Below are 12,477 nucleotides of genomic sequence, written 5' to 3'. Positions count from 1 at the left end.
ACTTGAGAAATTGAGGCTTTTTTTTAGAACAGAGGATGTGATAGAGTTAATTAGAATTATAAAGGGATAGAAACATGTGCATGTAATTTTCACGGGGGGTCTCACAATCCCCTGTCATTACCTTGGCAGAACATTGACAGAATCTGCTGAGAAATGTTGTAAAGCCATTGTAAACAGCTTTTTAACTCACTTTCCAGGTATTCTGCAGGTAAAGATAGGTCAGTAGATTGGGAGATGTGACGATCTAGCAATATTGGATGCCTGATTTATAGGGGAGGACTGAACATTGCATGGCAAACGGGTCCACAATTTGCAAAACTAGATGTTTGATGTCAGCCCATCATTTTATTTTAATGTAATGAAGCAGATTTAGGTAGCTCCTTCTCCTATTGCAACTTCTGGCAGAAAATAGCTCTCATCATTGGTGTTCCACATTCCTACTCCATTGTGCACACCTGCATGCCCTGAACATTACCGAAACGGCACTTATTGAAGTCACAAATTATATTCTATATGACTGTGACAAAGGTAAATTATCCCTCCTTGTCCTTCTCGACCTGTCTTCAGCCTTTGACTTGGTTGACTGCACCATCCTGCTCCAATCTTCCCCACCGTCGTTGAGCTGGTTGAGACTGCACTTGCCTGGTTCCATTCTTATCTGTCAAATTGTAGCCAGCAATCACCTGAAAAGTCTTTTCTTCCAGCTCCCACATCGTCTATCCTTGGCCCCCTTCTATTTCTTATCGACATGCTGTCCCTCGGCAATATCATCACAGCATCAGTTTCCAATGTAGACTGATGACACCCACTTTACCTCACCACCACCTGCCTCGACCACTCAACTGCATTTATATTGTCAGGCTGCTTGACCGACATCCAGTATTGAATGAGCAAAAATTTCCTCCAACTAAATATGGGGAAAACCGAAGCCATTGTCCTTGCCACAAACTCCCCTCCCTAGCCATTGACTCCATCCCTCTCCCTGGCAACTGTCTGAGGTTGAACCAGACTATTCGCAACCTTGGTGTCACATTTGACCCCAAAACTTCCAACCACATATTCGCGTCATCACTAAGACCGGCTCTTTCCACCTCCGGAACATTGAAGCGTGTCAGCACCTCGGTAACCACCCCCAACGAAATTGGAGCGCGCGGGGGGCGCTTTGCTTCTTTTGAGGGGCGGTAAGGGCATTTCCATAGTGGGGACGGGACTTTTGCGCCGGATGCAGAAAGTTCCAGCTCCAGATGGTTACTGCCTCCAATCGATGCGCCGGGCAATTTCACCCCCGAAGGTACCCAGACTTGAAAATAACAACAGCTAATTCAAGAGCTGTTGTTCTATCTGTGACCTAAGCTTACTCCCATGTGGAAAAACTTCCACTCAAAGATGAACAACAAAGTAATGGAACTTTTAATTCTGTGCATTATCTTTGAATATTTTTGGTTCCCTATATCACAGTTATGAAATAATTCTATTTCCAGGTGACTATGACAAAAGGTGTCCCAAATTTGATAAATGCTATTCAAATGATCCACAGTGTATCAAGATACTACAACACCTCACAACAGATGACCTCCCTCTTTATTAAGGTAGGTATCTTAATATGATTATAAATTTAATCTGAAACCATTTGCATTTTGGTAATTCTGTTGTGATATTGTATGTTTTCAACTTTAGGTCACAAACCAAATGGTCACAGCCTGCAAGGAATATATCACTGAGGATGGTAACACTCGTATGTGGGACCAGGATTCTGCAATTGTTATTAAAAGAATGGAGGTAAAACTTTATGGGCTCAATTTTCCCCAATGCTGTTTTTTGGCGTATTACAAGAGTTACGTCAGTTTTTTTTTTTGGCCCTGACTACTCCAAAAAAAAAACTTGCAAGTTTCCCCATTCTATTTTTTGAAATTGGTGCCGCGCAGCCTGTCCTTTAGCTTCTGGGGATGGAGCCTAATGGCTGTGCTGAAAAAACTATGCCCCCCCCCTTCTTCGCATGCGCGGAAAAAAATGAAGTTTTTTACGTGACTGTTATGGGCGCGGATACCCAATACAGCTCCCAGTCTGCATTCGGCCATTTTTAAAGAGCCAGTTGTGTGTGAGAACTTTAATTCTCATTGGAAAAATCAGAGCTGCAATACAATATGCACCACGGCTCAAGGATCAAGAATTTCTCGCAGGACGAAGTGGAGGCACTAGTTACTGTAATTGAGGCCAGATAACATGAGCTGGATACCAGCAGAGGCCACCTAAAAGTTTCACCAAAAGAAATGAAGAACCGCTGGAATGAGGTCTGGAGGCCAGTGCAAAAAGAAGTGGCAGGACCTTGGTCAAGTAATTAGTGTAAGTAATATTTTCATTTATTCACTGGAATTGCAATTGTAAATGTGACCATCTGTATGTCCCACCCAGCAAAAAGAGATCTTCTCTAAAAAGTTATATTTTCATCTTTGCAGAGGAAGATGGCACACAACAAAAGGGAAAGAACTCAAACAGGAGGAGGCCCGGCAAATCTGCACCCACTGACATACTTGGAAGACAGGGTCGCTGCTTTGATGGGTCCTGCCAGTGGAGAAAAGCAACTACCATTGCACAAGCTGGGCCTACACTTGAGGGAGATGGTAAGTCCTGCAAATTCCACAGTCTGGCTTTGCTAAATGTTAAATACTGCGCGGGCTAGCCATGTTTCGGTTCATGGGGGTGTCTCCGTCTGTTACACTTCGGTTGATGCAAGGTGCTATCATTCATCGTGGTCCTTCAAATTAACCTGCTGCCTGCGCTGTGTGAGCCTACTCATGCCACCATGCCACCCTGCCCCCTCCTCTATTGCTAACCATTTGTCTGTTCTGTTACATTTTTCAGAACTTGAGGCCAACCCTGATGAGGCTGAAGCAAATGCAGAAGAAGATTCAGACGTGGACAAGCCTGAAGAGGAGAAAATCTTCCAATCCCACCTTCCATACCAAGAGCAAGGGGGTGAGGGGCAGGGGGATGGGGAGGAGGAAGCCCCCACAGTTGTACTCACTCTGGAGGAGATGCAAATGCCGTCCATTGAGGTGCCATCCCTTTTCCTGAATGGTACCGGTGTGGGAAATTCCAGGGTTTCTCACAGTCCGAGCCTGGGAATTCCAATGGATTGCAGCAAGACACACTCAGGGCCCCACCGTCCGAGGCTGTGGGATGCAGCGAGCCACACCCAGGGCCCCACTTTCTGAGGCTGCGGGTCCTAGTGGGATGCAGCGAGCCACACCCAGGGTGAGGAGGGGAAGGAGAGCTTGACAGCACTCTCCTGAGATGCAGTACCTAACAGATGTGGTTCAGATGATGGCAATGAGTGCGGAGAGCATTGACCTTACACGATCACTCCTGGACACCATCAGTGGGGTGGGTGATGAGGTATCGAGACTGTCGGGAAAAAGTAACAACACTCGCACGAGAAATGGGAACACGTCCGGGCACATGAGGGAGGGAATGTCGCTGGTAGCCGATACATTGTCGGTGAACATGAGGGGGGAATGTTGCAGGTAGTTGATACACTGTCGGTGAACATGAGGGAGGAAATTTCGCAGGTACCTGATACACTGTTGGCGAACATGAGGGAGGGAATGTTGCAGGTAGTTGAGACACTGCCAGGGCACATGAGGGAGGGAATGTCGGAGTTAGCTGCTGCAATAAGGGAACACACCCAGACCCCCCTCCACCCCCACTGGGCTACTTTTGAAGCTGCTATATAGTCTAAGGATTCTCATTCGTTCAGTTCAGCTTCCACCCCACCCCACCCCCTCTGGGCTTCTTTTAAAGCTGCTGTGTCGTCTAAGGGTTATCATCCCTTCAGTTCGCCTTCCACCACCCTCCCGCACCCCCCACCCCACCCCCGGGCTTCTTTTGAAGCTGAGCCCTGAGCCCCTGCGTCCAGGCAAAGAAACGATTCTGCCGGCCGATGCTCCGACCCTTGAGCTCGGTGAAGAGACGTTCGGTAGTGGGGTGGTACTTTGAAAAAAATCAAAAAAATGAAAGAACTGCATTAGACTTCCATTTTCTCCCTTTTAACTTTGAAAAAATTAAGCTTCATGATGCATACTCTTTGTCTTCCTGACTCCCTCCAAAATTTTGTATAAAAACAATGGCGTCTTTCTGCGCTGATTTTTTAATGTATGCTGGTTTTTCTTAAGTGCCCAGAAGGATTTTTTGGGAGTGGTCACATATGCCATTGGCCCAGAAATTGCAGTCGGAGACTTCCCACGGGTGGATGCCTCCGACCTGAAAAATTTCTACAAATCTACCTAGTGGTCCCGGAGGTTCATAGGCTTGCGGTCCTGGCTCTTTATGCGAAGGCCTTTGTAGACGCACACGTATCCCACGATCATAAGGGTTTTGTACGCAGGAATGGGATCATGTGTGCCGGCCCAACCTATCAGAGTAGGGGGTCCCCATTTCATACTTATGGTAATTCCGTATATACAGAGCTGCCATAAGTATGAATGGGAATACACCCAAAAACACAGAAACACTGAAAATAACTTTTTTTTTAAATCACATATTTTGAATTACTAAAAATGAAATGTAATTAATTATTTAAAACAAAAATGTAATTTTTTGAAAAATAAGTTTACATATTCTAAAGGATTTTAAATGATTAAATTATCTTTTTTTTAATGTATTTTCTTGTACTTTAAAAGTTTTACACTGATAAAAGCAGGCCTTATGCCTAGTAGCTCAACTCTCCGCCTGCGGATGTCCTTTAGTTTCGGATGCGTGCAATTTGTCAAAAGAATCGATAAATCGCAAGTGGTGAGTTTAGGCGCATGCGCTTCACATATGTAAATCCGGAACTTGTGGGGACCCCATGGGCACGTGTACTTGTGGAGAGCGTAATTTCAGGCCCATTATCTCCTACACACGATTTTGTAGTTAGTAGAAAGGAATGTAGGATTCTGAAATAAAAGCAGAAAATGTTAGAAATTTACAGCACTTCTATCTGAAAAGAGAATGGCGAACTAATGTTTCTGGTGGAGACTATAGTATATTGTTGATTGGATTGCCTTGTAAGTCAGTGGTATTTGGACAAACCCAATGGAAAAATTGGGCAGAGATACCTAGGCTAGGAGGATAGGCAGATAGAAACATCGAAAATAGGTGCAGGAGAAGGCTATTCGGCTCTTCGAGCCTGCACCACCATTCAATAAGATCATGGCTGATCATTCACCTCAGTACCCCTTTCCTCCTTTCTCTCCATACCCCTTGATCCCTTTAGCCGTTAGGGCCATATCTAACTCCCTCTTGAATATATCTAACAAACTGGCTTCAGCAACTCTCTGCAGTAGAGAATTCCACAGGTTAACAACTCTCTGAGTGAAGAAGTTTCTCCTCATCTCGGTCCTAAATGGCTTACCCATTATCCTTAGACTGTGACCCCTGGTTCTGGACTTCCCAACATCAGGAACATTCTTCCTGCATCTAATCTGTCCAGTCCCATCAGAATGTTATATGTTTCTATGAGATCCCCCCTCATTCTTCTCAACTCCAATGAATACAGTCGATCCAGTCTCTCCTCATATCAGTCCCACCATCCCGGGAATCAGTCTGGTGAACCTTCGCTGCACTCCCTCAATAGCAAGAACGGTTGAGCCACCTTCCCCATTTTATTTTTACTCCAGACAGGGATGTACAATTGTTGAAGTTCATCCATGTCATCTTTAAATGTTTGCCATTGCCTATCCACCACAAAAGGTCACAAAAATGTTCAAAAAAGGGTGTAAGGATAGGTGACAGATGGAGGTTCATGTGGACAAATTTGAAGTAATAAATCTTGTAGGGAAGAAGGGGAAAGAAAATGGCCTTTAAGTTGTTAAACTTTAATTGGAAAACAGGAGCAAAGTATGAAGGCAGTTATTTTGCAGCACTGATAGATCACAGGGTGTGCAGCAGGGTAGAATTTATGTCCATTTTCATCTACCAGTGTCCCATCCCAAATTACAGGGATCGGATAATTTAAATCATAGTGGTGGGCAATAGAAATGCCTCTCCTGCATTATCAGATTCTTGAAGTGGTCTGCTCTCTTCCTAAGAGGGGGAGCCAGAGGCATAGATCGGGCTGACGAGAAAGGTCACAAAAATGTTCAAAAAAGGATGTAAGGATAAGCCCAACAACTACAGGCCAGTCTGTTTAACTTCGGTAATGGGGAAACTTTTAGAAACGAAAATGAGGAATAAAGTTAACAGTCACTTCGACGAGTGTGGATTAATTAAGGAACATCAGCACAGATTTGTTAAAGGCAAAGCGTGTTTAACTAACTTGATCAAGGTTACTGATGAGGTAACACAGAGGGTTGATGAGGGCAAAGCGGTTGACGTGGTGTTCATGGATTTCCAAAAGTCGGTTGATAAAATGCCACATAATAGACTTGCCAGCAAAGCGGAAGCCTATGGAATAAAAGGGACAGTGGCAGATGGTTACGAAATTAGCTAAGTGACAGGAAACAGAGTAATGTTGAACGGTTGTTTTTCAGACTGGTGGAAGGTATTGTTTCCCAGGGGTCGGTACTAGGATCACTGCTTTTCTTGATATATGTTAATGATTTAGACTTGGGTGTACAGAGCACAATTTCAAAATTTGCAGTTAACACAAAACTTGGGGGTATAGTGAACAGTGAGGAGGATAGTGATAGACTTCAAGAGGACATAGATAGGCTGGTGGAATGGGCGTACACGTGGCAGATGAAATTTACACAGAAAAGTGCAAAGTGATACAGTTTGGTAGAGAGAACGAGGAGAGGCAATATAAACAAAAGAGTACAATTCTAAAAGGGAAGCATGAACAGAGAGATCTGGGGATATGTGTGCATAAATTGTTGAAGGTGGCAGGGCAGGTTGAGAAAGCAGTTAAAAAAGCATACAGGATCCTGGGCTTCATAAATAGAGGCAAGAATGTTATGATGAACCTTTAAAAAAACACTGGTTCAGCTTCAACTGGAGTATTGTATCCAATTCCGAGAACCAAACTGTAGGAAGGATGTAAAGGCCTTAGACACGGGTGCAGAAAATATGTAGAAGAATGGTTCCAGGGATGAGGGACTTCAGTTACATGGATAGACTGGAGAAGCTGAGGTTGTTCTCCTTAGAGCAGAGAAGGTTGAGAGGAGATTTGATAGAGGTGTTCAAGTTTAGGAGGGGTCAAGGCAGAGTAGATAGAGAAACTGTTCCCATTGGCAAAAGGGTCGAGAACCAGAGGACACAGATTTAAGGTGATTGACCGAGGAACCAAAGGTGACATGTGGATAAACTTTTTTATGCAGCAAGTGGTTAGGATCTGGAATGCATTGCCTGAAATGGTAGTGGAGGCAGATTCAATCATGGCTTTCAAAAGGAAATTGGATAAATACCTGAAGGAAAGAAAATTGCAGGTTACGGAGAAAGGGCGAAGGAGTGGAACTAGCTGAAGTACTCCAGCAGAGAGTCGGCATGGGCTCGACAAACCAAATGGCCTCCTTCTGCACTGTAACAATTCCATGGGCTAGATTTTCCATTATTTTTGCATGCATAACGCCCACTTAATGTCCATTTTACTGCTGAAATGAGGTTTAACGCCCAGATATCGCCTATTTAGCCACAAAATGGAAACTGATGCCCACTTTTCGTACACTTATCGGTGAGCGTTATTTTTACCATGTACGTAACGGCAGGAAAAAATAATACCGCCCGCTCACTTTTTTGGGGCGGAATCAGCAGAATGGGCGAAACCAACACCCAGAATATCGGCCAGCATTACTTTTTGCACGTAATTAACGCCGAGATTCAATAATACTGACCGCCCACTTTTTTTGTCGTAAAGATCACATTTGCCGAAACTAACGCCCAGGAGATCACCCAGCGTCACTTTCACCACCTCGCACACATCTCGCCCACATTCATAGGCAGTCCTTCGAAATTAAGGAAGCCTTACTTCCACTCTTAGCATGAGTTCTTAGGTGGCTGTACAGTCCAATACGAGAACCACCGTCTCTGTCAAGGTGGGACAGATAGTCGTTGAGGGAAAGGATAGGCAGGGAGCCTGTTTGCCGAATGCTCCATCCGCTGTCTGCGCTTTGTTTCTGCATGCTCTCGGCGACAATACTCGAGGAGCTCAGCGCCCTCCCAGATGCACTTCCTCCACTTAGGGTGGTCTATGGCCAGGGACTCCCAGGTGTCAGTGGGGATGTTGCACTTTATCAGGGAGGCTTTGAGGGTGTCCTTGTAATGTTTCCTCTGCCCGCCTTTGGCTCGTTTGCCGTGGACGAGTTCCGAGTAGAGCGCTTGCTTTGGGAGTCTCGTGTCTGGTATGCGAACTATATGGCCTGTCCAGCGAAACTGATCAAGTGTGGTCAGTGCTTCAATGCTGGGGATGTTGGCCTAGATGAGGACACTAACGTTTGTGCGTCTGTCCTCCCAGGGTATTTGTAGGATCTTGCGAAGACATCGCTGGTGATATTTCTTCAGCGACTTGAGGTGACTGCTGTACAGTCCACGTCTCTGAGCCATACAGGTGGGCTGGTATTACTACGGCCCTGTAAACCATGAGTTTGGTGGCAGTTTTCAGGACCTGGTCTTCAAACACTCTTTTACTCAGGCGGCCGAAGGCTGCACTAGCGCACTGTAGGCGGTGTTGGATCTCGTTGTCAATGCCTTCTCTTGTTGATCGGAGGCTCCTGAGATAAGGGAAGTGGTCCACGTTGCCTAGGGCCACGCCATGGATCTTGATATCCAGGGGTCAGTGCTGTGCGGTGACGACAGGCTGATGGAGGACCTTTGTCTTACTGATGTTTAGCTTTCATGCGCCTCGGTAAATACGTCGACTATGTCCTGGAGTTCAGCCTCTGTGTGCACAGACGCAGGTGTCGTAAGCGTACTGTAGCTCGACGACAGAAGTTGGAGTGGTCTTGGACCTGGCCTGGAGACGGCGAAGGTTGCACAGCTTCCCACTGGTTCTGTAGTTTAGCTCCACTCCAGCAGGGAGCTTGTCAACTGTGAAGTGGAGCATGGCAGCGAGGAAGATTGAGAAGAGAATTGGGGCGATGATGCAGCCCTGCTTAACCGCGGTCCGGATGTGAATTGGGTCTGTGATGGGTCCATTGGTAAAGATCATGGCTTGCATGTCATCGTGGAGCAGGCGGAGGATGGTGACGTACTTTTGGGGGCATCTGAAATGGAGGAGGACGCTCCATAGACCCTCGCAGTCGACAGTGTCAAAGGCCTTTGTAACGTCGAAGAAGGCCATGTATAAGGGCTGGCGCTGTTCCCTGCATTTTTCCTGCAGTTGTTGCGCTGCAAAAATCATGTTGTTGTGCCTCGGAGGGGACGAAATCCGCACTGCGACTCAGGGAGGAACTCCTTAGCCACGGGAAGAAGATGGTTGAGGAGGACTCTAGCGACGGCTTTCCCAGTGGTTGACAGCAGGGAGATTCCTCTGTAGTTGCCGTAGTCGGACTTGTCCCTTTTTTTAAAGATGGTCACGATCACTGCATCTCTAAGATCTCCCGGCATGCTCTCCTCCCTCCAGATGAGATAGATGAGGTCATGTATTTGTGCCAGTCGTGCCTCACCGCCATACTTCAGTGCCTCAGCAGGGATTCCATCCGCTCCCCTAACCTTGTTGTTTTTTAGCTGTTTTATGGCTTTTTCTACGTCGCGCAGTGTTGGAGTCTCACTGAGGTGGTGGCGGGTAGCATGCTGTGGAATGGAGTCGAGAACATTCAAGTCAGAGGCAGAGTCTCGATTGAGGAGATCTTTGAAGTGTTCCTTCCAGCAGGCGGACTGCCTCGGTATCCTTGATGAGTGTTTCCCTGTTCTTGGCCAGGAGTGGGGTGGGGCCTTGGGAGTTTGGTCTGTATGTGGCTTTGACTGCGGTGAAGAATCCTCACACATCATGGCTGTCGGCCAGCTCCTGTGCTTTCTCCATCCACCACCTGTTCTTTAGGTCCCAGGTTTTTTGTTGGACCTGAACCTTTAGCCGTCTGTAATGCTGCTTTGCTGCTCCCGAGTTGGGTTGCTGTTTAAGGCTCAGAAATGCCCTACGCTTGCAATCTATTAGTTCTTGAATCTCCTGATCATTCTCATCAAGCCAGTCCTGGTGTTTCCTGGTTGAGTGACCAAGTGTCTCTTTGCAGCCACTGGTTATTGGAGGCCCGGAGGGCAGACCAAGCGCTGTGGACATTCTGCGTCTCGGGGTCGTCAAGGCACGCCAGGTTAGCTGTGAGGCACTGACTGTAAAGGGCACTCTTAGCTGGGTCCTTAAGTGCCCCGGCATTGACTTTTTTGCGACACTGCTTCAGCTGCCCCCTTCACTTTGGGGCTATGTTGATGTCAATGATGGACCGGATTAGGCGATGGTCCATCCAGCAGTCGTCAGCTCCTGTCATGGCACGGGTGATGCGCACATCCTTGCAATCCCTGGCTCGGACGATGATATAGTCGAGCAGATGCCAATGTTTGGAGCGAGGGTGTTGCCACGATGCCTTGTATTTGTCCCCCTGGTGGAACAAAGTGTTGGTGATGACAAGTTCATGCTCTAGACATCTTGTCAGGAGTAGGGTACCGCTGGAGTTGGCTTTCCCTATCTCCTCTCTGCCAATCACGCCTCCCCAGAAGTCTGTGTCCTTGCCGACCCTGGCGTTGAAGTCACCGAGGAGGATCAGTTTATCGCCCGCGGGGACGCAGGTCAGGGATTTTTCGAGGTTGGAGTAAAAACCCTCTTTGGCCTCATCTGTTGCATCAGGTGTTGGGGTGTAAGCACTGATGACTGTGGCACACTGGTTCCGGAATAAGTGAGTCGAAGCGTCGTGAGGCGTTCATTAGCCTCTCAGGGGGAGTCTTTGAGATGGTCGACCAGCTCGTTTTTGATGGCGAAGCCGACTCCCTTTCCAGAAGAAGGTGTAACCTCCACCTTGTTCCTTGAGCTGGCCTTCACCTGCCCGCCGGGTCTCACTTCGGGCTGTGATGTCAATATCAAAACGTCTAAGTTCCCGGGCAACTATGGCGGTGTGGCGTTCCAGTCTGTCGCTGTTGGAGTTGTCCATGAGCGTCCTGACGTTCCAGGTCCCGAACTTCATGTTAGAGGAGTGGAAGATGCCTTTGCGTAATTTTCTTTTAATGTGGGTTGCATACCGGCTACCACACGGGCTTAGCTGAGCGAGGTCTTGGTCCAGTGGCAAGGGGGTCCAGAACAACTGGAGACCAGGCACTGCTATATGGGCTTAATTGCCTACAGCGAGGTGTTGACCGCAGGCTCAGCGTTGGGTAGCGCCCTTGATGGTAGATGGACCAAGGCTTGGTAGGGGGCAGGCATGGGGGGGGGCAGTGATGCACTGTGGTTCAAAATGGGGGGGCAGGGGGTCACAGCCATTGTACTCACCACATTCTGGAAGAGGAGAGGAGGCCAGGCCATCAGTGGGGAAGGAGAGCTTTAGATGGGGCGGGGGAGGAGGTGGAGGCCCGATAGCCAGGTCCAGCTGCCCAGTCACCGCAGTAGGTCCAGCCGGGAGACCCAGGTCGCGCCGAGTCGCCACAGGAGGTCCAACCGGCAGGCCCAGGTCACGCCGAGTCGCCACAGGAGGTCCAGCCAGGAGGTCCAGGTCGCGTCGAGTCATCCAGTCACTGCAGGAGGTCCAGCCGGGAAGCCCAAGTCACACCGAGTCGCCGCAGGAGGTCCAGCCGAGAGTCGCTGATGTGTGGTGTGGCGGGAGGCCTGAGGTAGGCCCGAACTTTTGGGATTTGCAGGGTTGGGGTTAGGGTGGGGATTTAAGTCTTTAAGACCCCCTATTAGGGTCTATTAGGGCTAGGGCTGGGGCTTGGGGAAGTTTAAACAGTAGCGGGGGGCGGGGAGGCGGGGGAGGTTGAGGGTGGGAGTTGCCGAGAGCTGTTAAGCAGGGGATCTCCCTCAGGAGCTGCAACCCCGACGGCCGCCATTTCCCTTTCAGTTCCATTATCGCTTGCCCAAAACACCGCTCTGAAAAAGGGGAATTGTTCTGAACGAAGCACAGCGGTGTGGGCGCCATTTTTCAAATCGCAGGTCGCTTCATTGAAAAGGCTGCTTCAACTTCGGGGGAGTTTGGATTGACTCTGGAGTTCTTCTCAGGTGAAGTGACCATTCCAATTGACATCTTTTTAGACTCTGGATGATTGGGTTTTACTGCAGGTGTCTTTTAGTGTGGAAATTATTGCTTCTGATCAATCGCTATTATACTTTCATTGGAATGGGGCCAGCCATTTCTCAGCCTGGAACGATTAATACGCAGATGCTGCAGAGTGCAAATGGCACAACGTCTAATGCACATCATTATGTGCCCAATCTAAAACGCGCCAGAATGAGGAGCAGGTCCAGATCATGCACACCCTGTGGAGAAGAGGTCTTTCCTCGACATGTCCGAGACACTTGCCTTCGGAGACTGCGCTTCCACAAGGTGGTTATTACTGAAATATGCGAGCTCATCAGGCCAGATATGC

General features: G+C 47.9%; 1 protein-coding gene across 1 annotated transcript in view; it reads left to right on the top strand.

Annotated features, from left to right (window-relative positions):
- The window catches only part of LOC139266712 (dynein axonemal heavy chain 8-like), a 2,132,242-nt gene that overhangs the window by 516,065 nt on the left and 1,603,700 nt on the right, over positions 1-12,477 (top strand). The window contains exons 10-11 of the mRNA XM_070884298.1: positions 1,482-1,589; positions 1,678-1,779. Of these exons, the coding sequence (XP_070740399.1) occupies positions 1,482-1,589; positions 1,678-1,779 (210 nt within the window). The remainder of the gene's footprint in view (positions 1-1,481; positions 1,590-1,677; positions 1,780-12,477) is intronic.

The sequence above is a fragment of the Pristiophorus japonicus genome, chromosome 7 (assembly GCF_044704955.1).
Source record: "Pristiophorus japonicus isolate sPriJap1 chromosome 7, sPriJap1.hap1, whole genome shotgun sequence".
In the NCBI taxonomy this organism is placed as follows: domain Eukaryota; kingdom Metazoa; phylum Chordata; class Chondrichthyes; family Pristiophoridae; genus Pristiophorus; species Pristiophorus japonicus.
The sequence above is the reverse complement of the archived record's forward strand: the minus strand, read 5'-3'. Positions and strand labels throughout refer to the sequence as shown.